The following is a 25,879-nucleotide window of genomic DNA, read 5'->3' as shown; positions in this document are numbered from 1 at the left end:
AAATGTAACTAGGATCAAAGGTCCTGTAAGACATCCAACTGCTTTTGTGAGGCCTCTGAGTGAGAAGCAAGCGTAAATGCTGGACTCTTTCTGTTTAACAGGAGAACCTTCCGGGGCGAAATTACACTTTCTGGCAGTGGTTTGATGGAGTAATGGAGGTCCTGAAGAAACACTTGAAACCTCACTGGAATGATGGGTGAGAGCTCCCCTGTTGCTGCATTAACTGGCCTCCTGTGATCCCCACCTTAACTCTTGGAGCCTGACCTCTCTCCCTTTTCCCGTTCTCTAGTGCTATCCTAGGTTTTGTCAACAAGCAGCAAGCCCATGACTTGCTGATCAACAAGCCAGACGGGACTTTCCTCTTGAGGTTCAGTGATTCTGAGATTGGAGGAATCACAATTGCCTGGAAGTTTGACAATGGTGAGTTCCTTTTTGATCGAAAGAAACGTAGCACTTGACTGATCTGAGTGCCCGATTAGGAACGTTTCAGAAAACTGGGTTGTCTGAACCCAGCATACAACTTTTACTCAGTTATTGTAGGGAGTCAAAATGGCCCAAGAAGCACAACTTTATTCAGTTGCTGGAAGCGATCCAGATCCCTTTTCTGAAAGTATTACTTGTTGGAAAGGCATTGTATTTTCCCTGCAATTAACAATAATATTTTGTTGCTGAGAAATTGCAACACACCGCTCCCACTGGAGTTTTGTATGGACTGTGGTCTTGTGAGAGTCATAGGCACCTATTAGCTAATACTAATGACACCACTTAGTGACTCAGCTTAGTCTGTTCTATGCCTGAATCGTTGTTTTTATTAAAAGTGGGCCTGATCTTTTTTCCTGATTTTTAGAACTTGGAACATTTCTTGCTGTTTCATTCAAGTCTACAGGGACAGCCCTTCCGGTGGGGACACTTTTACTTTTTCTTTTTGAAGGCCAAGTGCTCCTCTTTCCAGTGTGTTTAAGATGTGAAGAGGGCTTAGCCAATTTCACATCAGTGGAATTGACAACAAGCACTCCCTATTCACATTTCAAAGTAACTCTCCATGAAAACAAGTTGCTGACAGTTTTGTCTGCATTCTGTTCCATAGGATTTGGATCTAGTACAATAAAGGGGTTTCCAAAATGTTTCACAAAGAGAAGAGTGCCTGGGGGGAGTACTTTGTGTAAAGAAGCTCTTAGATACAGCCCCAGCTGATGCCCCCTCAGTCCGAAGTGAGGTGCACAGGCTACAGACCTGGCCTGAAAACTGCCTTCCTCTCAGATTGCATACAAATAGATCTCAAAACAGGGTCTGCTGCAGGTTTATTTCCTGCAGAGTGAGCCTGACTCCCCTTTCATAATGCACTGAATTGAACAGACATATTTAGTCAGTGATTGGCATGGTGATTGAGTCACCTGTCTTCCCATTTTTAAAACTCTGCATGTAAGTTTATTCGTATTAAATATAAATATCACTTTAAATTAAAAGGGAAAGTTGCAAAACTGCTCAATGGATGGGAGGGAAAGTGGGTACGTGATATTGCAGGCACCAGCCAATGAGTGCACTGCATAGTCAGTTTCTGCTGTGAAGTGGCTTTAATTTGAAACTAAGCCCTGGAGAGAAATGGGTGCATCTGTACACAGCATAGTAAGTGGGTACAGCATCTTGCATGCATTCAAATTAGTTCAGCTGTGTGACTAACTAAAGTCAGATTTCTTTCACTGTCTGCCCTAGATGTTGTTGCTTTTTTTTTCTTCACCTGCTAGCTTAGGAACATAGGAAGCTGCCATATACTGAGTCAGACCCTTGGTCTATCTAGCTCAGTATTGTCTTCACAGACTGGCAGCAGCTTCTCCAAGGTTGCAGGCAGGAATCTCTCTCAGCCCTATCTTGGAGAAGCCAGGGAAGGAACTTGGAACCTTCTGCTCTTCCCAGGGCAGTTCCATCCCCTAAGGGGAATCTCTTACAGTTATAAAACTTCTAGTCTCCCATTCAAATGCAACCAGGGCAGAACCTGCTTAGCTAAGGGGACAAGTCATGCTTGCTACCACAAGACCAGCTCATGTGGTCTTGTGTGCAAGGAATCTCATGTGTGCAAGGAGGGATGGCGGTGATCTCTTGAGAACTGCAGCATGCCTCCTTTTTGCCCCTCAGTCTCTATACGTTAAGAGAGGCACTTCCTTATCCTTCTTCTTTTACGTAAAAAATCATTGGTAACTCATGCTTTGAATCAAAGTGTATAAATGAACAGGTCTCTAGTTTGTATGATATACATTTTTTATGTTGTACATTTTTGGTCCCTCTTGGTCAAATTGTTGGCTTAATAAATGCACCCATGCCTAACTGTTTTTAATAAAACTGAAAGTTAAACTTTCCCTTCCTGCATATTTCCACTTGTGGCAGATGTGGCTACAAGCTGTAAGCAATTTGCTATAATTTGCTGTAAGCAGTGATGTTCTTGGCAGTCACAAAAATGACACTAGCACAGATTTGTGCAGGCATTTTACGTTTCTTTAGGATCTGAGCTGATTGTTGTTTCTCTCTACTACGGTGTTTCTCTCTACTACGGTGTGATGCTCTTGGGTTTTACAGCTGACAGAATGTTCTGGAACCTGATGCCCTTCACCACCCGTGACTTCTCCATCCGCTCCCTGGCAGACCGACTTGGAGACCTCTCATACCTAATCTATGTGTATCCTGACCGACCTAAGGAAGACGTCTTTTCCAAATACTACACACCAGTCCTTCGTGAGTTTGCAGTACCAGGAAACTAAACTGACGTTTCCAGCAATGTCCATTATTATACTCCTGTTTAAATCAGACCTTGACCAATTTTCTTTGGATCTAGGAATCAACCCAAAAATTTGGGAGCCAGACAATGAACACTTGACAAAATTACCAGACTTAGTAATGGACACTATGGGGGGAGGGTAAATTAGCTTTTCTTTATGCCCTTTACAAGTAACATACATAGAACAGAAAAAGGGCTTCCTGGGACACATTTGATTTTATTAAATCGCTTTTATCTTTTTTATTAAATAATTCTACCTTTGGAATATAATATATTTAAATGGCTTAGGCACCACTTAAATATCTAGGTGCCATGGCCCCCTGGCACCTGGGATTTGTCAAGTCCTGATCTAAACGAACATTGACTTCTGCAGACCTCCAGTGGAGGAGCTTAGGCAGCTCCTTTTTGGAGTCATCTCTGGAGTTTGCATCATGTATTGTAAATACAAGCTTTCTTTTTGTCTGTGTAGACAGAATTACAGCATTAAGCTGATACTTAAAGGAAAATGCATGCAATAAGAAACTATTCAGAGAAAATACAGTAAGTCAGGATACTAAAGGAAAGGGAGAAAGACTTAAGTTATGTAGATCCCAAGAAGATAAACCTGGTTAAAAATAATTTTGTGCAATAAATAAGATTTGTTTTTTCTTTGTGACCTATTTTCAATCACCTGGCCAGCAGCAATGATTTCACAAAGGAGACATAGCTAAGCTGCCAAAAATGAGAAGAGCTTAAGAATGGATGGGATAAAATTTGTTGTGCGTGATTTAGGAGATACTTAAAGTCTGCTTCTTGGGTGGGCCAAAGAGTGTCCTCACAGGGGTTCAGTATGGGTGCAAAAAGAGCAGAAATGGCAAATTGTTTCTCAGTATCCATCTGTTTGGGACACCTGTGTGGAGCTGACGAGACAAAAAGCTTTCCCAACCCTATGCAATAAATGTATGTTCCACCCCCCCCCCTTCATTCTTTGCAGCAAAAGCTGTGGATGGATACGTGAAGCCACAGATCAAGCAAGTTGTGCCAGAGTGAGTGCCATGGGAGGAGGGAGGGTATTATTATTACTATTATTAATAATTTATTTTATTTTATTATTAAATTAATAATAGTAGAAGGGCATCAATGGGGCGGGGTGGTGGTGTTTCCTGTCAGTTGGACTGCACCTCTCTTAGGCTTTCCTTCCAGAGTCCTTGTCCTTGAGTAAGTGTTCTACCAGTGGGCCTATATCTAAACCTAGGATGATGTATGTGCATCAGGAATCCGCTTTTTGTTTCGTTTTTTTAAAAACCACAACAGTGTGACCTGAATGGATCTTAACCTGTATCTTGTCAGCTCTTGTCCTTCAAGAAAAGGTGGGTGGGGAAAGGGGCAGAAGCTGGTGAGGTTGAGGGGGTGAGGGCTCTCACAGCCAGGGCTATGCTCACAGTGTCCTTGGGCTCTTTTTAGATTAGTGCCTCTTCTTTCTGCTCCTTGCTAGACCAGCTTTCAGAGTTTATCTTGGGCAAGAGATGTGAACATTTTGGATACTGTGGCTCTTTCAGATATAGCCAGAAAGAATCATCAAAAAGCAGGAAGGAAGGAATGCAGGAATTGGATGAGCTCCCCAAGACATAAGTGGAGCCATCATAAAAATGGCCGTGTACAAAATGGGCCATCTGGATGAAAGGCATCCGATACCCTCCAGAACCTTGTGGTGGGGGGTGGGGGGGGGGAGTAGGCTACAGGAGTGTGGGCACCATCATTAGAACAGATGGACTACTGTTATTGAGGAAAAGCAAAGGAATGCTGGATTTAACTAAGCCATGATGAAGGCTGGGGAATTATTGATACAGAGCCGGTCCCAACTTGCTTGTATTGTACCCCACAGTAGCAAAGGTGGGCAGACTTAGAGGTGCAAAAGGTTACTCTTGCTGCCTCTTTCATTGTGCTTCCATCTGTTTTAGATTTGCCACCACGTCTGGGGATCCTGCAGCCAGTGCGTCTACCTACGTCATGGAGCAAGCACCATCCCCTGCTGTCTGTGCCCCATCCCACTACAACATGTTTCCACAGAAGTAAGTAAGGGAAGGCCTGCCTGTCTGCCTCAGCTGTTGAAATGGGTGAGGCTTCAAGACAGAGAGAGAGCTGAACCTGCTATATCTCACCCTAACGTTCCACTGACTGCTCCTCACCAGTTCTTAATAATAAAGATTATTAATTCTTAATCATTAAGAACTCAAACTTATTATTAATTTCTATTATTATTGTATAATTTCCAAACACTAACTTGCCACTCCCTGGATTTGAACCCAAGTGCCTTTGCTTTCTTGGCATCCAAATCCACAGCTGATTTGACCTAAGCAATCTGAAAATTCACAGAACAAAAAAATAGCAAGGAATCCTATATCCTTGCTTGTCTCTAACTTGCTGCCGTCATACAAGTTGGAGTCACTTGGTAGAAATGAGGTTGTAGAGTCCTGTGATGGCAGAGTGGAGTGCAGCCTTTCTCTCTGCGGGTGGAAGATACCATCTTTTCATGCTTTTGCATTTGGAGGTGGAGTGGGGGGAGGCATTGTAAATAGAAAACTAACCAGGGAGAAAGTCTCTAACCCAGACTACACTCTACTGCGCTAATTTTGAGATTGCAGGGGAACGTTCAAAAATCTCACCCCCCATTTCAGATGAAAGTGGTGCAGTCCATTCTACCACCATAGAATTTCTACCCTCTTTCTGCCGCATATGCAGAATCAACTTTACTTTTATTTCATTTGTTTATATATATATATATATATATATATATATATATATATATATATATCCCACTTTCCCCCTCAGATTGGTTTCTAAAGCAGATTACAATAGATATTTGAAAACAGTATTGACAAAATGAAACAAAAGTTAGGGCGGGGTCTCACCAGGGAGGGACTTAGATATTCTGCCTCTCCTGTGGCATACCTAACTCAGCTGGAATCCCACAACAAATAAGAGCATCTCTACCCCACAACTACTGAAATCAGTAAGAAACTCACTTAGCCCTCATGGTTTCCTCCAAACCATCCCAGAAACTTGACTTTTTACTAAGAATTGTTGGAGTGCAACAACCCCTTCACAGACAGCTTCCTGGCTGCCGGAAGTGGAGGGGCTCTCACCTCCAAGCCACCTAATCCACTTGTTGCTTTCTCTGTCTCAGCCCTGACTCCGTGCTGGACCCAGAAGGGGACTTGGATCTGGAAGACTCAATGGATGTGGCACGACATGTGGAGGAACTGCTGCGGCGCCCCATGGACAGCCAGTGGATCTCGCACGCACAGTTGTGACCCTGTCCCCTTCCCTGGAGAGACCATACAGAGACTGTGAAACATGGGAGCACTGCCACCGGGGAGTGCAGCTGCTGTGGGGAGGGTGCCTGTCCTCACCCCCATAATGAGGCAGGCTTGCTCTGCTGCAGCTGAGGAGGTGTCTGAGAGGCAGTTGGTGTTTGTCTCTCCCCTCACCCATGCACAAAAGGCAGTGGAGTGCATGGCTTGGTTTTCCCATCTGCTCTTCTGAGAGGCGTTCCTCAGGCCTCCCGCTTAGGCACACGGCCTCTTACCTGCCCAGCTACCATTTGCTTTGTGTTGGGAGTCATCCCATACCCTCCTCCCCATCTTCCCAGAATGCAGCACATTGCTGTCCCTTGCCCATAGGCCTTCTGGTGTTTGGGAGGAGAGGGGGCTGAGCTGTGGAGAAAAGTACGCCTTATTTGAAGTATCACCTTTTCTGTGTCTGATGTTTCTCTTCTCAGCTGCACCCAGGATAAACGGTGTGTGTGCCTGCATTTGACCTATGTTTCCTGTGTGTGCGCATGTGTCTGGTGCTGTGTGCAAGAGGCACAGACTTTGTGGGAGTCCTCCTTCTATTCAGATCCCTTGGACACTGCAGCCTGGGCCTGCCAGGTTCCTCTTGATTGACAGCATCCTCTTGAGTCGTTTTATGTTCCCCACCCCAGTCTCTCTCTTTGCCTCGTTGCAAGGTAGTTGCTTATCTCTTGGCTCCTGCAGCTAGCACCTTTGGCTTTGACATGTCTGACATTTTGCTCCCAGGTACCACACATTCAGCAGGTTGTTCTGCTGAACAATCCAAGTATCACAAGTTCTGCAGATTGTCCCAGGTATCACAAATTTAGTAGGGTGTTTTTTGTTTTGTTTAAATAAGTTGCAAAGAAAGTGCAGAATTAAAACCTGAAATCATGATTTCTTGACTTGACTTGGTAGAAGGGTGGGGAGCAGATTCTAGCATTTTATTGCCAGCTTCAGAGAGGAAGAGTTCTAGATGAGTGTAGAATTCTAGACGTGTGGTCAAAACCCACCATTTTGTTTCTTTTTTCTCTCCCTCTTCTGCTCCTTAGCTGGCTGAACAAGCGGGAAGAACAGCTCCATCCAAGCGTTATTTTTATACCTACTAGTCAATAAAGCTGACTATTTTAACACAAAGCTATGGATTTTTTGACATATATGTCTGTGGAGTAGGTCATTTGTTAGGAGGAAAGATGATTGGCTGTGACCCAACCATTATGGTGTTTGTTGGTGGTTTGGTTTTTTTTTTGGCAGGGGTTAACAAACAATGGCATGGCAAGCTGTGGTGCCGCTGGTCCCAGCTGGGTTTTAAAAATCAGACTTTTCTGCTGGAGTCAGGTGGGATCGCCATATGGAGAGGACCTGGCAGCTCTTGGCTTGTCCTGAAATGCTTAGAGTGCCTCCCCCACCAATAGCAGGCAAATCGTGATGTTGAATCCTCTTCCAGTCTGTTGCAGCCAGTGTACAAGGCAGTAGAAACTGAGCAGGGGGCAAATGAACGCTGAACCAGAAGCCGCCTGATCCCCAGCCTTTGACATGGCTCTCTTTGACATGGCCCTCTTTGGCCAAGGCCCCTGCAATTTCATGTAGCATGGTGGTGGCTGCACCTGGAATGCTGCCTAAGCAAGGATGCTGGTAGACTCCCCCCTCACAGTTGGGCCTCGTGATACAAAAATTGATTGCTGAAGAATGTGTCAGTCCTTCTCCCCCCGCCCCCTACCCGCAAACATTTTGCAGAATGCTTGATGTAGCCATTATTAGAAAAGTCACTCCCTGCTAATACAAAAGTGGATCTTTGGATGGCTGTGTCAGATGAGGCATTTGCAACAGAGGGTTGTGCCCACTTTTCAGCCTTCACAACATCCTTAATGGAAGCATAAATCCCACCACCTTCTGCTCGCTGAGTGAGGCACAGAAGACGAAGCTTTGTGTGTCACACTCCACCAGATACGCACATCTTGTATGCACCTTGCATAGGCAGAATCCAAAAGCAGCCTGGCTACAGAGGCATATAAATGTCTCTGAAGCAAACGCAATCTGTTCACTCTGAAGTTGCATTGAAAAGGCCAGCTGCTGTGGAATTGATTTCGTACCATTTGCTGATAGAAGTGTTAACAAAATCTCAGTTAAGAACAAGAAAAGCTCTGCTGGGTCAGGCCCAAGGCCTATCAAGTCCAGCACCCTGTTTCACACAATGGCCCACCAGATGCCTCTGGGAAGCCCACAAGCAGGAGAAGATGAACAGGAGCCTCTCTCTTGCTGCTGCTCCTGTGCTGCTGATATTTAGGGACATCCTGCCTCTGAGCCAGAAGGCATCCTAAAGCCATCAAGACTTATAACCATTGATAGACCTGTCCTTTGTGAATTTATCTAAGCCTCTTTTAAAGCCATCCAAGCTGGTAGCCATCCCCACATCCCATGGTAGAGAATTCCATAGATTGATTATGCACTGTTTCACACCTCCTTTTGTTGGTCCTAAAGTGTTTCAGTACTTCCTTGTGTCGGTCCTAAAGTTCCTGGCAACCAGTTTCATGGAATGAGACTGGTCCCTGATTCTAGTGTTCTGAGAGAGGGAGAAAGATTTCTCTCTATCTACTCTTTCCAGACATGCATAATTTTATAGACCTCTATTACGTCTCCCCATAGTCATTTTTTTAAAGCTAAAAAGCCCCAGATATCATCTTGGTTGTCCTCTTCTGCACCTCAGTTCCCAAAGGGCCATTCCAGTCACTATTCTTTTCCCAATAACAAAGGATGATATTTCAGAGAGCATACACAATACAGTGGAATGCTTGTTTTACCAGCAGTTGAACTGTAGCTATAATAGCCATTCCTCCTGCCCACCCTTGCAGTTAACACCAGTGCTTTGATGTGAGGCAAGTGGCAGTGCTGGTATTGGATGGCTGTGCTCATATTGGATGGTGTCTGTGACGTCAGTAGGCAACAGTTCACAAGTTCCTCCCCTTCCTCACTGTGCTATCTTGAAAGAATTGTAGTGTGTGGGGTTTTTGTTTGGTGGGGGGGGAGTGTTTAAAGCTAGCTCAATCCCCTTTTGTTACTTGGATATTTGCTGGAGATGGCTAGCAACAGCACAGCACTTGTAGAAGCCTCGAGGTAATCCCAGGAAGGGACCCTCCACAATGTCATTATGTAGTAGCAAAATGACCGTTCTTCAGCACATCAAAGACTAACTTAAATCCCAGCACCAATTTCCTATTCTTCTCATAGCTGCTTCAAGTTTCTAGTCCTTACTGTTGGAGATTCTCAACTCCTTGCCCCCGAGTACCCTCAGATGTTATGGCCCTTCTACTCTCTAAGCACGCTTACCATTACAAATGTTAGTATGGTTTGCTAGCTGACCATAATGTGTGTTTAGCACTTATCCTGCCCTAAGTCCTCCCTTGTGTTCCAGAGAACTTTCCTATGTATTAGTGTGTGTATGTATCAATCTCAGGTTGCATCGAGCAGGGGCACTTGCCTCTGGAGAGCTGGAATTGTGAGGGCCTGCCAATCAGCCCCCTTGGTCTCCTCTACCCCACTCCCCCTTTCTTAATCTCTGTGCCTTCAGCAGTGCCACTTTTTGTGCCTGGAGCAGCCTCTCCCTCTCTGTTATCAGGCTGCCGCCTCCTTTTCCTCAACTGCTTAACATCGGCTGGACCAGGGATTCTCAACATTGGGTCCCCAGATGTTATTGGACTTCAACTCCCATAATCCCCAGCCAAAAGCCACTGGGCCTGGGGATTATGGGAGTTGGTCCAATAACATCTGGGGACCCAACGTTGAGAATCCCTGGGCTGGACAATAATGTTCAAGAGAGCTGGAAGGGTTATGATGAGAAGCATCATTGCACACTTAGTTTTTTTGGTCTCTTTGTTGCCTCTGGCCAAACAGGTGTTGAGGCTTTTGAAACAATACAAAAACCTACTGGCAGAGCGGTGAGTGGAATGACCACACCCCATAGGCCATGATGCTTCTCACATACCACCTTCAATGCTTTGTGGGGGAAATGTCATCTACCATTCAAAACCTTTCGGGAGCCAACCTGGCCTCACCATGCCTACCTCATCATTACGACATAAAGGCATTACAACATGCCTACCATAAATCATGACGACCTATTTTGTCCGTCCACTATAGATCATGAGCTCCATGACCAGATGCTGTACACCTTCTGTGGTTCTGTATAGCCCCTAGCATACTGCTGGCCTTAAACACAATGTCAGCTAATAGTTATAAGCAGCTTCATTTCTTCATTCTCAGGACTCTGCGACAAAATGTTTTTGGCTTGAAATCTGATGGGATGGGGGAATCACACCTTTTTAAAAATAGCGAGAGTAATATATTTTCTAGAAGTTGTTCTAGAAGTTCTCATCTGGTTGTGGCTTTGATTTTTGCATTGTGTATGTGGACATTGAAAAGGTCCTGAAACTGGAAGGGGTAAAACTTGTGTTGAACCAAGGAAGCATGGTGGTGGGGAGGGTTGGTTAGAAGCGGAGTGCTGCTTTTCTCACACACCCTCTAAGATAAATGTGAATTCTATTTGGCTACCCTTTAGTTGACTCTCAAAGAAGCTTGGTTTTCACTGATCCCCTGCTCAGTAGCAAGAGATAGCCCTGCCATGAAGCAAGATGCAGTGGCTGCTTCGGAAGGCAGATTATGGTTGCCACGGAGGGTGCTGGAGGCAGGCAGATCTGACGCATGGTCTGCTAGAAAGTTCTGTGCACAAGAGCACTACCGTTCATTTCAAAGAACTTGTGCAGTGGATCTTGCCAGCGGGTTGACCCATGTTCATTTGTGTCAGTGGTGGGGAGTCATTTGGATTTTCTGCCTCACATATCAAAATGTTTTGGAGCCGGTGGCATAGCCACTGGTGAACGACGGGGGACAAAAGCCCTAGACCAGCAGTCGCCTGCTGCCCCCTCCCCATGCTCACTCAGCATCTGCGACATCACCAAGCTGGTGCAGAGTTGCCCCATCCCGGCGAGAACAGGGGTTCCCTTTAAGGGAGGTCTGCTCTTGCGCTGGCATGGGCCAGTGCGCCAGCATCATCAGACCATGGCTGCCACTGCTTTGGCTAGGTGCTACCAGGGTGGGCAGGTGGCAGCGGCAGCCACAAAGGCAGCTACCAGTGGGGAGCCATCTCAAGTTTTACCCCAGAGCTGCCTTCAGCCTTCTTTGCCCTTGTTTGGAGCTAACTTTGTGGGTAACTGCATAGCAGTTCTGTTTCAATATGGCGCAATTTAACACAGCTGTGAAATGGGAATATAGGCTTTAATCCTTTGCAGTGGGCTGAATATGGACAAAGTTATATTACAGGGACATCATATGTAAACCCCACTTCAGAATGGAGCACAAAGTTCTGTAGTTTTGACAATTCCTCATGAAGTACGATGTTGTAACTTCCTGTTCCTCTTCCCTGTTGCACAAGGCAATATGATCTGCCAGGAGCAATTCTCTGCTCTGGTGACCCAGTCGATATGATTAGGGTTTGTGCAAGAATACAATGCTTGCTGATATTCATTTCAGTGGGGACTGGATTACACACAAGGAATCCTCAGTGGATTGGTGCCCATTCCATCTTCACTCTTGGGACCTGCTCTGCCCAAGCAACTGTCAAAAATGTTCCCTTAAAACCAGGGTACACAGCATAAATATTGCACTATTTTAAATCATTATTTTGCCAAAACTTTGAAGAGTTTTAATGGTATAAATTAAGTTTTCTGCTAAAATATCACTTTTTAAAATATATCAAGGGGAAACGTTTGGTTTTTTGTTTTTAATTTGGAGAAAGGGACAAAATCTCAAGGGATATAATTTTACATGCCTTTTATATATATTTTTCAAAAATAGATGGCACTTTTATGTGAAGAACTGTATTTTGATGAAATATTCATGTTCTGAAAGATGCTCTAGCCCTGTGCAACCAATAAAGTGTTGTGGTTTTTTGATTAATAACTACCCTGCTCAGAGAAACAAGTGTGGTGTGTGTGACTAAATAGCAAGAGCTTTTTAAATTCCCCGAGAGGCCTGGGGGCTCAGTGTCCATTGTAGGGCCCCCTTCCTTCTCTTTCCATTTGAAGCATACTGTTTGTTCATAACTTCCATTGGAGTAGCCTTGTTCGTCTGTTACAGCAAAAGCAACGGTGGCACCTTAAGGATGAACATATTTATTGCAGCATAAGTGGTTTGTTGGTTTGTTTTAAACTACAGTCCATTTCATCAGATGATAATGATGCATCTGACATAGGACTATAGTTCATGAACTACTTCTAGTACTACTACTACTATTTATATACCTCTGTTCAACAAAAAATGTGATTTACATAGAAAGTAAAGATGGTTCCCTGTCTTCAAAGAGCTCATAGTCTAGGAAGAAACACAAGAGAGATCAGCAACAGCCATTGGAAAAATGCTGTGCTGGTGTTAAATAGGGCCAGATGCTCTCCCCCTGCTAAAAATAAGAGACTATACCACTACACTAGGCTCTTGAGTGTTTCTTTTCGTTAATGTTGATGTACCTTCCATGTGTAAGACCATGAGCAATTGGGCTCTACCAAAAGGGCTTTCTTAATCGCTTTAGCAATGATAAGATTGATGAGTTTGCTACTTTGGGGGTGAGAAAGAGAACTTAATGTGGGAGTTGGTGAGGGTCTGCATTGGAAGTGTTGAGCAGGCTGTGAGCACATGAGACACAATATGGACAAGATCTTGTTGCCTTGCATCCCGGTGGCTACAGGTCAGGGACATAGCAAGGTTGGAGTGGGCCCAGAGACAAGATTTTAAAATGCCCACCCCCCTCACTGAAGCATGAAGTAAAGAAATATTAAATGAGGCTGAATAGTGGTAACAAAAAGGGGTGTGTCAATTTCGGAGGATGAATACAACTGAAAGAAGCCTGGGTGGGTGCTCAGCAGTGGGTCCCCAGACAACTGTCTCCCCTTGCCCATTATACTTGCGCCCCTGCTACAGGTATAATAATCCAAAGCAGAACAATAACATGATACCTTTATTAGGAGCAGCTATTTTTCTGGTGCTGTTTTTCAATTTTTTCTTCTTTATTTCTACTCTCTGTTATACAAGAGACTCGTGGACTTCAATTAATGCTCAAGACAGATTTGAACAAATGTGCTGGCTGATTTCAGTTCAAAAGAATGGCCATTGCTCCTTTTGGCCTGGGATATCTTCCTTGATAGAACTTGTGTTCCTTTCAAGTAAAATCACACTACCTGTATTTGTTTGCAAAGAAGCTTCTCGAATAATCATGTTAAGATGTTACACATGGGGCTTTTGCCAAGCCTTTCAACAACAGTTTTGTTTTGTTTAATGTTTTGAGCCTTTTAGAGCTTAACCTTTTAGACATCTGAAACCTAGCTTGCTCCTTTGTGATCTTTAATTTAATGATACTGTTCCTGTTGTCAGCGTTTCTTGTGGACCAACATGGCTGCTTCTATTATACACACACAACACTTAACATATCCATAGTGCTTTACAGAGTGTCATGTACATTATTAATCCTTACAACAACCCTATAATACAATATATTATTATCCCCATTTTACAGCTGTGGGAGTTGAGTCTGAGAGGGAGCAGCTTCCCGTAGACCACCTAATGAGTTCATAGCAGAAGCACCATTTGAACTGGGACTTGAGATCGGCTTTGTAGTTTAAAGTCTCCTTGCCACTACACTTCAGCAGCTGTCTGCTGATGCTCCACTCTTCCTAACCCAAATGCTACAGGGCCCAGCACTAGTTTGAAGAAACTTTGCTACTCTCAAATGTTTCCAGACTACAAATTTGCCTCCCCTTTCCCAACCCAGGAAACTGAGTTTTGTTGCACAAAGGTCAACCTGCAGCAAGTTTATTTGGCTACATTTGCCTCTTTCTTCCAAGGCAAAATAAATGTCAACTGTGTGGAGGAGAATTAAGGGAGAGGGTTTCTTAAGGCTGTGTACAGATGTTTGATCAATTACAGGAGCTAAGTTCCAAGGTCCCTCCCTGGCTTCTTCAAAATAGGTCTGAGAGACTCCTGCCTGCAACCTTGGAGAAGCTGCTGCCAGTCTGTGTAGACAATACTGAGCTAGATGGACCAATGGTCTGATTCGGTCTAAGGCAGCTTCCTATGTTCCTATATATTCCCATAGTTCTTCACCCTGTGAGATCATTCTCCTGTAAAGTGCCAAAAGCTTTGCTAAAGGAGGAATGTCTCTTCACATGTCTGTGTGTCCATTACACAGTGAAATATGCATGGACAAGAAGGGAAAGTTCTTGCTTGGTGGGGCATTGCTGCTGGGTAAAGAGTTAGCCTTGAGTTCCAAGATAACTAGTTCAGGACCGCAAAGTGTTCATTCTGGAGTGGGTGGAAACTTGTACAAAATTCAAGCAATTCTTCCTTCTCACCAAAATGTCATAAACAGTAGTGAATCTCTTGTCATCAGTGATGTCCTGAGCCCTGTCCAATTGGTAGCAGTGCCGTGCAGTCATCTTATACTGAAGCCTCATTTGCAGTTCTTGCTAGTTTCGTGGGAACTCTCCCCCCAGCTGCTGCAGAAAGTGAATACAGGAACCATGTAGGCAGGGCCAATGGCACAGTTCTTTCTGGCCTATCCTCAACACCCTCCTTCCTGGCTGGACAACTATCATATGCAAAAGAACCATGCAGCTAACTTTGCCTAAACGCTTTGTGTATTCAAACACCCCAGTCGTGGGAGGATACCACACAGAAGGTTATACATCTACAGCCTCAGCAGTGGAAGTTCTCACCAACTGTACACATTCATTTCTGGGCTGATGCCATACACCAATTTAATAACTGCAGGGGGGCTGATTTGGACTGAGATCATAGCACTGGAGAGGAAGGGTTAACCCTCCCCACCTTCACAGGTTTCCCAGTTAAAACTGCCCCCCACTTGGCATCTGTGCAAAGCATACAGGTACATGTATAATACCCCAAGAGCTCTTCCAGATGGTGATTTATTCCAACTCCAGTGCACAGTACAGTTGTGGGTGGTGGGTATTTATATACTGTGCTGCTTTTCAATGGGAGATGCAATAAGTCATCCACATGACATCAAAGTATGTCATGTTAAGTTCTTAGCCCTGTCAGCTGACAATCTGGAAAAGCTGTGTCTTCTCAATACTACTATCATTCTAACTTGAAAAAGGGAGCTTTTTCACCGATAGTCAGCAGGTGGGGCTAAAAGTTTACTGTTAGCAGTTGGCACTAAAAACTTATGCAGTGGGTGGAGAGCTGGTCTTGTGGAAGCAAGCATGAATTGTTCCTTTTGCTAAGCAGGGCCTGCATTTCGACTGGTGACTGCACATGAACACTTTGCTGTAAGATACTCCCATTAGGGGATGGGCATAGCTCAGTGGTAGAGCATCTGCTTGCATGCAGAAGGTGCCAGGTTCAGTCCTTGGCATCTCCAGGCGCTTTCCCAGATGGCAACTTTCCTTTGAGAGGGTGGGTGTGCGTTCACATACTGGCCAGATTTACCCCGAAGTCTGAGTGGTATTTCAGAGAGCATTTCAAACACGATTCAGGTTTTGCCCTCCATATTGGAACCTAGCCTGATTTATGTCCGGGGTTAAAAAAAATCGTCGTTTTGCATCACAGTATCCATTATGCCATGAACTCACATTAAAGCCTACTGTCTGAAAAGGTAGAACAGGGAAAGATTCCTGGCTGAAACCTTGAAGGTTTCACTGCCAGTCAGTGTAGACAATACCAAGCTAGATGGACCAGTGGTCTGACTCAGTATAAGCAGCAACCTATGTTTTTGAACATTGGATGCCTGGCTCATGACACCTCCTGTCACAATTTGTACTGGAGTTGGAATAAATCATTGCCTAAATAAATCACTGCACACTCACCTAGAAGAGCTTTTCAGTATTTGGAATGCTGAAGTGAATTGTCTTGCTCTGAATTTGTGTTCAACGTAATGAATGTATAATACAGAGTAGAGCAGCTCTTTCAAAACCCTGCCCTTTCCCACCCATGTCTTGCTTGATCAGAAAATAGGAACTGATGCAAACGTCTCCATCCCCACCTCATTCTGGGGAGATGTCCGCTGTTCCGTGTTCCTTGTGCCAAGGAGGTCAAAAGGCCAGGGGTCTGTTCTGGCCTCCCCCGATTAAACACCATGCAGCCACCAGATGGCACTGTGAAGCCAAACCCTTCTTAGTTTAACAAGGCAACTTGTCAATTTGCATCAAGGTAGGTTAGGTTCCCTTTGCTCTTATCCTCCAAAGGAATCAGTCCATCCTTTGTACTGTTCTGTGTGAGTGAAAAGGACAGCATTAATAAAAACCATAGGTTGGTTCATTAGGAAAAAATAATAAGGCCACAGCCTGATAATACCTTTATTGTGGTTGGTCCTCATAAAGCTATTACTACACTGTGGCTTTTTGGATTAATGAAAGCGTAGCTGAAATGGAGCAGCTGCAGGGTATGCATTATGCTTATCCTGAAAGGGGACAGGCTAGATTTGCAAGCAGGACTCTCTGAATCACAAGTCTGTCCCTTTCCAGGGTGGTAAGGGGTTGAAGGCCGTATTGGCCTGCTGGTGGGGTTTGCATGCTTTTAATAGCTGCAGGATAGGCAGAAATTCAAGAGGTGACGTTTTCACAGAACTTCATTTCAAAGCAAAAAAAGAAGCACAATCTGTTAGATTGCCTGTCTGACAACTGTCAAAGGCACAGGAGCCATGTTATTTAAAAAGCAGCAGTCCTCTAATCTATTTGCCAAGGTACCCAAGGCCAGCTTCTAACAAACGTAGCCCCTTTTGCTCACTTATTCACTATCCACCTTTCTTCTCTGCCATCACAACCTAGGATATTACATTCTTCTTTCACTCCTTGTATCATATAAATGCATAGTTTTGAAGAACATAAATACAAGGCTTTCCTCAGGCTTAATTTGAGATTTCACTCAAATTCCATCCAACTCTATGTTCAACTTCAAGGCAAATCTGTGGAACATATCTGACTACAATGGAAAGAGTGCTGTGGGGCAGGTGCAGAGTGTCCCTTCTTAGCACAGAGGAAACCAGCCAGACCCTACAGGTTGGGAATTGGGGCTTGCAGCTCAGAAGCTGTGGCTTTCAGCCTGCTTTGACTCCCAGCACCCCTCCTCTTCGAATTAACCACTCCAACTGCCTCTTAAGCTAACCACATTTGTTTAGGTGAAACAGGGTCGTGTGTGTGTGTCGTCGTTTTTTAAGATGAAGCCAAAGAACATAGGATTATCTCTTTTGCTCTAAAATAAAAGGAGTCACGCTCTGCGGCCACGACAGAATCTCCTTTAATCCCCATGAAGAGATTTTTGTGATTGGAGGCCGACTTTCTGTTTTGATTAAAAAAAAAATCCTTTGCAATACAACTTTGGTTCAGTCCCGTTGAATATGAAGTCGCTTTCAGAGCCCCTGGGTCGAGCTCCCTTTCAAGGACACTTCAAGTAAAGAGGCTACACTAGACCTTCTTGCAGAGGGAGCCTGCAGTGGGAGTAACTGCTGCAAATAAGCAGGAGGGAACAGCTAATGGGGCAGGCAGGAAACCAGTGCTTGGAGGCGTCCCTCATACCAACAAGGGTGCAAAAATATTCCGTTTATTCATCCAATGAAGCAAATTATTTGTGTTCTCCAGAGTTTGGCTGGGGGTGTGGGGTGGGGGAGGACAAAAGAAAGACCTTTTACGGTACGCAGACACCAGAGCAAAGAGGGGAGGGTGGGTGTGACGGTGTCATTTATAGGCAGCAGCATGGCAGGTAGGAATTAACAGGGAAATGGACTGAGGTCTTGTTTACAGGAGGACTCCCTGGTGGACTGTGTCCAAGAGCTTAAACCAGGTTTGCTCAACTTAAGCCCCCCAGCTGTTTTTGGACGGCAACTCCCATAATCCTCAGTCACAGTGGCCAATAGCCAGGGATTATGGGAATTGTAGGTCAACATCTGCAGGAGCAGGGGAGGAGCCACAATTGGGCCAATGGGTTCAAAGAACCTGGGCCGCGCCCAATCAGGGGCAGCGCCTCGCGGCCCCGATACCCCCTCCCACGTCTGATGTCAGATGGGGGGTTGCTGGTTTAGCTCCCGAGCGCGGGCTGTGTAGCCCATAAGGCTGGTGCTGCGCTGTAGCTCCTGAAGGGGCCGTGCGGCCCCTTCAGGAGTTAAAAGGGAAAAGCCGCTCCTTAGTTTAGCTCCCGAAGGGGCGGCACAGCCCCTTCAGGAGTTGAACTCCAACTTTCGGGAGCCAGACCACGCCCCTGCGTCTGATGTCAGACACGGGGGGCGGGGTCAGTGGGGCAGCCGCTGCCGCCACACACGGGCCACCGGCAGTCAGGCTCCGCGCATGTGCAGGAGGGCTGAAGTTGAGCAGCGCTGGAAGCCTTAAACTAACTTTCTCCTACAGGGCTGCCTTTAATGGCCACTGAGTCAAACTCCTGCTTCTTCAAATTGCTTTATGGTACAGCTGCCTCTGTTCCTCATCAGCTACTGGGAGGGCTGCAGCTCAATGGCTGGGCACCTGATTTGCATGCCAAAGGCCCCAGGTTCAATATCTGGCAGTACCAGGCAGGCCTGGGAAATATGTGAAGCCCTGGAAAACTGCTGCCAGTAGACCAGGATCATAGTCCTCTAGCTGTTTTGGGACTACAACTCCCATATTTCCCAGTTACACTGGTCAGATGCTGGCCCGGGGATGATGGGAGGTGTAAGCCAACATCTCCAGCAAGGCCAAAGATTGAGACCCATATTGAGCTAGAGGCAGAAGACAGTTTAGGTCCATGTGTAACAGTTTACAGAGTGAAAATGTGTCCCTAAGAACAAATCTCTTGGTAGGTGAATCAGGATCTTCCTGAAAACTCCCAGGTACCTCTGCACCATCTCACACTGTGTGGGAGATGGCAATGGCAAATCCCTCCTTTATTCTACCAAAGAAAACCACAGGGCTCTGTGGGCGCCAGGAGTCGACACCCACTCGAGGGCACAACTTTACTTTACCTCTGCTTCCATGTTTCTTTTCTCTTGTCTTTCTCCTTCCCAGCCCTTGTGGGAAAGGCTTCTTTTTTTTGCTAATTAGAGAGCTCAGCTGTGGAATCTCTTCCAGACGCCACAGTTTACCGTAGGAACAGTTGAGTTTTTAATAGCAATGCGCAAAGTGCCCTTATCAAGTCATCTGCCCACTGCACCTCTGCACACATCTGGAATGGGGGGGCGGGTAGGGCTTTGGGTCAGATGTAGCTTCTTCCCTACAGAATTGTGCTCTGGTGCTTCTGTATGCCCCTATTGTGAATCAATCTATACAGAATGCTAGGGCAGCTTCTCCAAAAGGTTAAGGTGAAGACAGAGGTGCACCTAAGTAATTTTGGAGTCTGGACCTAAAGGCTTTTGGAGCCCCCCCGCAACCCTCCCACACACAGTATTTTTAACACATATTTAACGTGACCACACCACCTGGGACAGATTAAAAAGAATTTGGGGGGCCCCAGGGGGTGTGGAGGCCCTGGACTTCAGCCCAGAAGTCCAGGGGTAAGAGAGCCTCTGGGTGAAGACAGGATTGGCAGAGGGCTCCTGCAATCAGCAGAGTCCCTTTTCCTCAGAACGTAGCCCCTGCATCTCTTACTACTGATTTCATCATATACCCAGTGTGCTAGGCGTGGTACAGAATATAGGCTTAGTGTGGCCCAGCGGCATTGAATATTCCTTGAGTAATATGTAAGGGAGCTTCCTATGTTCCTACAACGTCCATTATCACCAGCCACAGTGGCCTTCCAGTCAGGCGAGTTGCAGTCCAACAACATCTGGGGTCTCAAGGTTGGGATTCGGACCTCCTATTTTAGGGTTACAACCAACTGTTTGTTGTTGTTGTTTTAAAAAAACCACACCCCTCCTTCCTTACAAAAATTCAAGGCAGTTAACAAGAAAAAGAAATACAATATCAAGAAAAACCAATAAACCACACAAAATTCATAAAACCACTTACAAAGGAAGCGAGAGAGAGAAAGAGAAAGAAACTGATATTGCTTTTAAACGTAAGAACAGCCCTGCTAGATCAGGCCCAAGCCCATCTAGTCCAGCATCCTGTTTCCCACAGTGGTCCACCAGATGCCCCTGGGAAGCCCACAAGCAGGAGAGAAAGACATATCCCATCTCCTGCCATTACTCCCTTGAAGGGGCAGCTCCTCCATAAGGCAGAGTGAGGTGGTCACCTCAGGCGTAGGCATGAGGGGGGATGATGCAGGGGGTGGCAAGTGCGAATCCCACCACGGGCACTGCCCCCCAGGCCTCTCTGCTGCCTACTGAGCCATTTTGGCTCAGTAAACAGCCCTGAGCCATTTTGGAAGGGCGGTATACAAATCAAATCAATAAATAAAATAAAATAAAAAATACTGCCTCACTCCATTTTCTTGCCTCACTCCATTTTCTGGGGCATGCTGTGTTCACCTCCTCCCTGCACTGAAGCGCGCCTCTTCTTTCCCCTCTCCCCCCACCCCAGCGTGGTGTAGTGGTTAGAGTGCTGGACTAGGACCGGGGAGACCCGAGTTCAAATCCCCATTTAGCCATAAAACTAGCTGGGTGACTCTGGGCCAGTCACCTCTCTCTCAGCCTAACCTACTTCACAGGGTTGTTGTGAAAGAGAAACTCAAGTATGTAGTACAACGCTCTGGGCTCCTTGTTGCAAGAGTGGGATATAAATGTAAAAAAACCAAAACAAATGTAAAAACAAACAAGGTAGGAATGCTCTCGCTACCACTGCCTACCTGGCTTGGTGGCTTAGTCTGAGAGTGCTCATGTGCCGCCGCCACCACTGGCCCAGCAGCAGAATCTGAGAAGGCTGAACATCCACCTGCGGAGGCATCATGTCGTCCTTTGCCTCAGGTGGCAAAATGTTCTGGACCACTCCTGCTCTCATGCCTCTGAACCTGGAGGTTGCAGAGAACCATCAAGCCTCTTCTTAGTGGTTATATGCTATATATAACTATCAAGCAGCCATTGACAGACTTATCCTCGACGAGATTGCCCAATCCTTTTAAAAAAGAATCTAAGCTGGTGGCCAGCACCAAATTTTGTGGCAGCAAATCCCACACAGGTTAATTACTGTTATGCTGTGAAGACGTTCTTCCTTTTGTCTGTCCTGAAGCTCCTGCCAGTTGGTTTCATCGGTTGACCCCCTGGTTCTAGCGTTGTGAGAGAGGGAGAAAAACTTCTCTCTGTCCACACTTTTGGACTAGCACCACTGCCTGTGTGCTTGCTTCTGTGTCCCTGTGCATTATCTGCTTAACCTGTCCTTTTGTAATAAAGCGATGGTTACAGAAGCAGCATACATCTCTCAGTGTTCTCTGCAATAACAACAACAACAACAACACCTGTCTGACTGCGTAAACAACAATATAATAATAATAATAATAGCCAATCACAAAAAGCAGCTTTACTGGGAACAGTCTATATTCTGCGATGATATCTATAACAGCAACAACACTGACAATAAAATTCAGCCATCCCAGGTCCTTGGGAAGGACTCGATGTCTGGATAAAACAAACCAGTCAATAACACCTGTCTGACTGTGTAAACAAGAAATAATAATAAATAAAATAAAATAAAATAGCATCACTGCGTGGGAAATGGAGAGCACAAAAAAGCATAGGAAATGAGAAGGGGCCCAGAACCTTCTCCTTTCCTTCTGTGTATCTGCTATGGCATCCCATTCTCTGCCTTTTCCCATACAGACATGCAAGTACGCTCTGGCCTTCCCAGTTTGATGCCAGCAGCTGGCGCTCAGTGAGGCCAGGTGGGGGGTTCCTTTAGCTCTACACTAATTGCTACCCTGCTATAAAGGCCAGCATCTTCCATGAGCTCCGGCCGTCTGGCTGACTGGGGTCTCGCAGAGCTTCGCTGCCAATTATAGAGTGCTCAAGCTCCAGGATCTCATTAATGCTTCCCTAGCTGTCTGAGTGATCAATGCAGACTGGAGGATGGCTGCCCTCCTAGGACAGGTGCGGGGGCGGGGGGGTGGCAGCTGCAACAGGACGTTTTTGCTGCCTGCACATGCTTGGAACCAGCTGCTCTGGAAAACAATTGGGGCATTCTGGATTATTATTTATGATTAGGGATTTATTGGGTGAGCGTTGCCACAGCTTCTGACATCCAGTTCAGGAGTCAGTTCCGACAGCAGCTATTTTTTGCAGCAGGATGATACCTCATTGCTCTGGATAAGCCCCGCCCCCCCATATGCTTTGAGAGGGAAATTGGGGGCAGGAACAAGGCACTGCTCTGGATCTCTTGACCACAGTATCTCCCCTTGAGTTGCTCCACAGCAACAACTCAAAGACCTTTCTCTCTGAAGCTTGTAAAAGCCACTCCACAGATTACCTTGGTATCTCCTTGCTCCAAAGAGCTCAAAGCAGCATAAACGTGATCTATCTTCACAACAACCCTGTGAGGTAGGTTAGGCTCAGACCGATCTGTTTATTTATGGTGCTTTTATACTATAACCTTGACTCCTGCTAACTTGGCAAAGAGGCACCTTTTAATGTGGTGATTCTCTTTATTTAGCAGGGGGAGAGTAACTGGCCCTATCCACCTCCAGCACAATACCTCCAGTGCCTGTTGCTGGTGTCTATCTTATGTTTCATTTTAGATTGTGAGCCCTCTGGGGACAGGGATCCATCTTTATTTATTATTTCTGTGTAAACCACCCTGAGCCATTTTTGGAAGGAAATTGAATACATTAATAATAATACTGCCTGTAAGGTAAAATCCCCGCAAAGCAGTGTGTGTCAAAATAGTGAAATAAAAACTTCACATTTGTATAGTGTTGCCCTCAGCCTAACCTCACAAGGTTGTTGGGGACAGGAAAAACAGACATATCCCTCTGAACTCCATAAATATATGTATTTTTTTACATAAATAAACAGTCAATCGGTGCTGAGGCTCAACCAGCCCTGACAGTCATGCCCTCTGACCTGGAATACTCGACAGACTCAAAGATATGTTGATGGGGGCGTCTGGCGATGGTTTCTTGGGGCTGACTCACACAAACATGACCATCACTTGATTACACACGAGGGCGGGCCGCGCGGGCAGTTGAACGTGTGAACCGATGCCGATGCCCTTGCAGAAGAAGCACCGGGTTTGTGCGGCTCATGATTCGAGGTTATGCAAAAACCTGCCTTTCCGGCGTGAGATTGGCGGTAGTCCGAAGCACCCCACATTCGACAAGTCATCGCTTGGTGACCACCACGGAGGAGAACCCCGGCATTGACAAAGAGGTTCCGGAGCTGAGCGTTGGGCCGTTGGCTGGAAGAAGAAGAAGAAGAAGAAGAAGAAGAAGGACCTCCCTCCGGGAGAAGCGGCGGTGGGGGCGAGCTGGGATGTGTCGGGAAAGCGGAATCCAAGCAAGGCGAGGCGTGGCGCGTGGTGGTTGCGCGGCGGCGGCTCTCGCTCGTGGGGCCGCGCAGCGGTTTGGGGTGGGGGGCGGAGGGGGTGTGTGCTCTGCCTGGCCCCGCCCCGGCCGTCCCGCCGTCCCTCCACCCCCGGCGGCAGCTGCGCCGCCTCGATCGCTCGCCCGCCGCTGTGTCCCTCCTTCCTTCCCCGGCAAAGGCGGCGAAGGCGAGCCGGGGCAGGAGCCGCTGGAGCGCGCGGCGGCCAGGGACGCACGAGGCGGGGGGCGCCGCTGGGGCAGGCGCTGCGGAGCCCCTCTGGGCCGGGCCGGTGTGGCTGCTGGGAGCCCCGGGGGGGGATGGCGGACTGGACCCCCGGCGTCCCACCCTCGGGCTCGCCCCGGCCCGGGCCCCCCCGCGCCCCGCCGCAAGAAGGAGACGCTGGTGCTGCCGGTGCAGCAGCCACTGCAGAAGCCCCCGGCGAGCTGAGTCCGCTGCGCTCGGGCTCCGGCGGCTCCGCTTGCAGCAGCCGCGACCACTCGGCCGAGAGGGACCCCCACGGCCTGGCCAGGACCGCCCCCGCCGCCGGCATCATGAAGGTGGGTCCCATTTGCTCGCCCCGCTCCGACCTCTTCAGGAAGCCCCCGCGTGAACCCTTCCCCCGAGTTCCCTTGGCACGTGTGTAGCAAGGGCTCCCCTCCCCGCTTCGGGCTTGGAATCCCCACAGGGACTTCCCACACCCCTCCGTCCTTAAGGGCACCCTTACTGATCTCGAGAGCGCCTCAGACTCCCCATAGCGCCCCTCATCACCATCTCCCCTTTCCATGCCACCTCCCCTGTCCTCATCTGACCTTCTCAACTTAAACGGGGGGATTCAGGAATGACTCCAAACCCATTTTCCTTTCTTTCTGTTGGATACACCGAGAACGCCTTGCACGGCAGCATCTCCCCCCCGCCCAAGCATGCCCCTCTATCTCCTTCCTTTTCTAAAATCCTGGAATTCCTGCCTGGGTGGTGGCCGGGTGTTACGATTCTGACGTGGTGAGGGGGTGTGTGTGCTCCACATATGCTTAGAGGTGCTTCATGATAGTTTTCGATTTCCAAGACTGGGCAGTGATGTTTAGAAACTCGTTCTGAGACACAGCTCTGGTTTCAAACCTGAACCCAGTCAGCTTTCAACATGATGCTTCCTAAACCTAGCGGGTCCTCTGAAGCTGTTACCTGCTACCCTTTGTCACCCAACCACTGCTCAGATTATGGAGTGGGGTGAGCAGAGGGGGTTTGGCAAAATTACCTGTAGCTACTGTTTTTAGAAGGCCCCAGGGACATAATTTGGTTAAAGTTGGGAGGAGGTGGGAGTGTGTGACTTGTCGATTCCATTAAGTGTCTTCCCACCCATAATTCACTGTCACCCCACCCACCCCCAACGCTTGCGGACCAGCTGCTGGCATTTCAATGGAGAAAGGGTCTCAATCCCAACATATATTGCCCCTTCATTTTTACAGGCTGTATATTAAAAAGCCATTTAATGCATTTTATCCTCTCCGGTTACACCCACAATTGGGGTGATTAAAAGCATAGCTTGCACATGCCTATACGTACTTCACTGGATTTCTTTGCACTTGAGAAGTGGCAGCATCTGAATGAAGTGATCTGACTGTTGTGTCTGCAGTGCTTACATCGGTGATGGTCCTCTCATTTGTGCAAGTTGTGATTTGATGTTGTCATCGTCAAATGATGAACATACGTGCAAACAGGACCCCAAAGTGGTACAAGTGGTGGATTCTCAATCCATTTCAGCATGGTCAGACATATATGCATATGTGTTTTATTTATTTATTACATTTATATCCCACTCTGCTACTGTTACGGAACTCAAGGCAGCATCCGCGGGGTTCCCAGATGGTCACCCATCCAGACACTGACCAGACCTGGACCTGTTTAGCCTCAGCAAGATTCCTGCATCATGTGCTCATTGTGTGATTCCCATTGTGTGATTACTGTTCATTTGGGCCTGGTCCATATGCTTGGCAGCCCCCAAGCGATTATCTACAGGAGTTGTTGACAAGTTTGTGTTGAAGTGACCATCAGAGCTATGGAGAACGAACTTGGCACCAGAGCAAAACATCATCTTGGGGCCTTCCTCCGGCACACCCCAGGTTCTGTCAGTAGATTATTTATTATTATTATTTATTCATTCATTCATTCAGTTTCTATACCGCCCTGATAATAGTCATAGTATGTTGGGCTTGTGGGACTCTGGTGCGGTTTGCCCCTTTTGCTCCCACTTCTGCACTCCTGGCAGGAATCATGCGGACACGCCAGCGTGGTGTAGTGGTTAGAGTGCTGGACTAGGACCGGGGAGACCCGAGTTCAAATCCCCATTCAGCCATGAAACTAGCTGGGTGACTCTGGGCCAGTCACTTC

At 46.8% G+C, this 25,879-nt stretch overlaps 2 protein-coding genes across 10 annotated transcripts in view; both read left to right on the top strand.

Annotated features, from left to right (window-relative positions):
- The window catches only part of LOC128331647 (signal transducer and activator of transcription 5B), a 68,501-nt gene extending 56,462 nt beyond the window's left edge, over window positions 1-12,039 (top strand). For 3 of the 4 annotated variants that reach the window (XM_053265292.1, XM_053265291.1, XM_053265290.1), the window contains 6 exons: window positions 102-196; window positions 290-420; window positions 2,572-2,727; window positions 3,744-3,795; window positions 4,711-4,821; window positions 5,937-12,039. In XM_053265292.1, coding sequence (XP_053121267.1) covers window positions 102-196; window positions 290-420; window positions 2,572-2,727; window positions 3,744-3,795; window positions 4,711-4,821; window positions 5,937-6,063 — 672 coding nt within the window. In that variant the 3' untranslated portion in view covers window positions 6,064-12,039. The remainder of the gene's footprint in view (window positions 1-101; window positions 197-289; window positions 421-2,571; window positions 2,728-3,743; window positions 3,796-4,710; window positions 4,822-5,936) is intronic. The other variant, XR_008310382.1, reaches the window with a different exon arrangement.
- An 11,318-nt stretch (window positions 12,040-23,357) lies between these two features.
- Window positions 23,358-25,879, top strand: part of LOC128331646 (inactive phospholipase C-like protein 2) — a 48,015-nt gene continuing 45,493 nt past the window's right edge. Inside the window, exon 1 of one of the 6 annotated variants that reach the window (XM_053265286.1) lies at window positions 23,358-23,472. Coding sequence is in view for 3 of the 6 variants with exons in the window: in XM_053265287.1 (XP_053121262.1) it covers window positions 23,812-24,051 (240 nt within the window). In the remaining 3 variants the exon portion in view is untranslated. The other 5 variants (XR_008310381.1, XM_053265287.1, XM_053265288.1 and 2 more) reach the window with 5 other exon arrangements.

The sequence above is a fragment of the Hemicordylus capensis genome, chromosome 6, assembly GCF_027244095.1.
Source record: "Hemicordylus capensis ecotype Gifberg chromosome 6, rHemCap1.1.pri, whole genome shotgun sequence".
NCBI classification, from domain to species: Eukaryota; Metazoa; Chordata; class Lepidosauria; order Squamata; family Cordylidae; genus Hemicordylus; species Hemicordylus capensis.
This window is presented reverse-complemented; position numbering and strand designations above follow the sequence as displayed.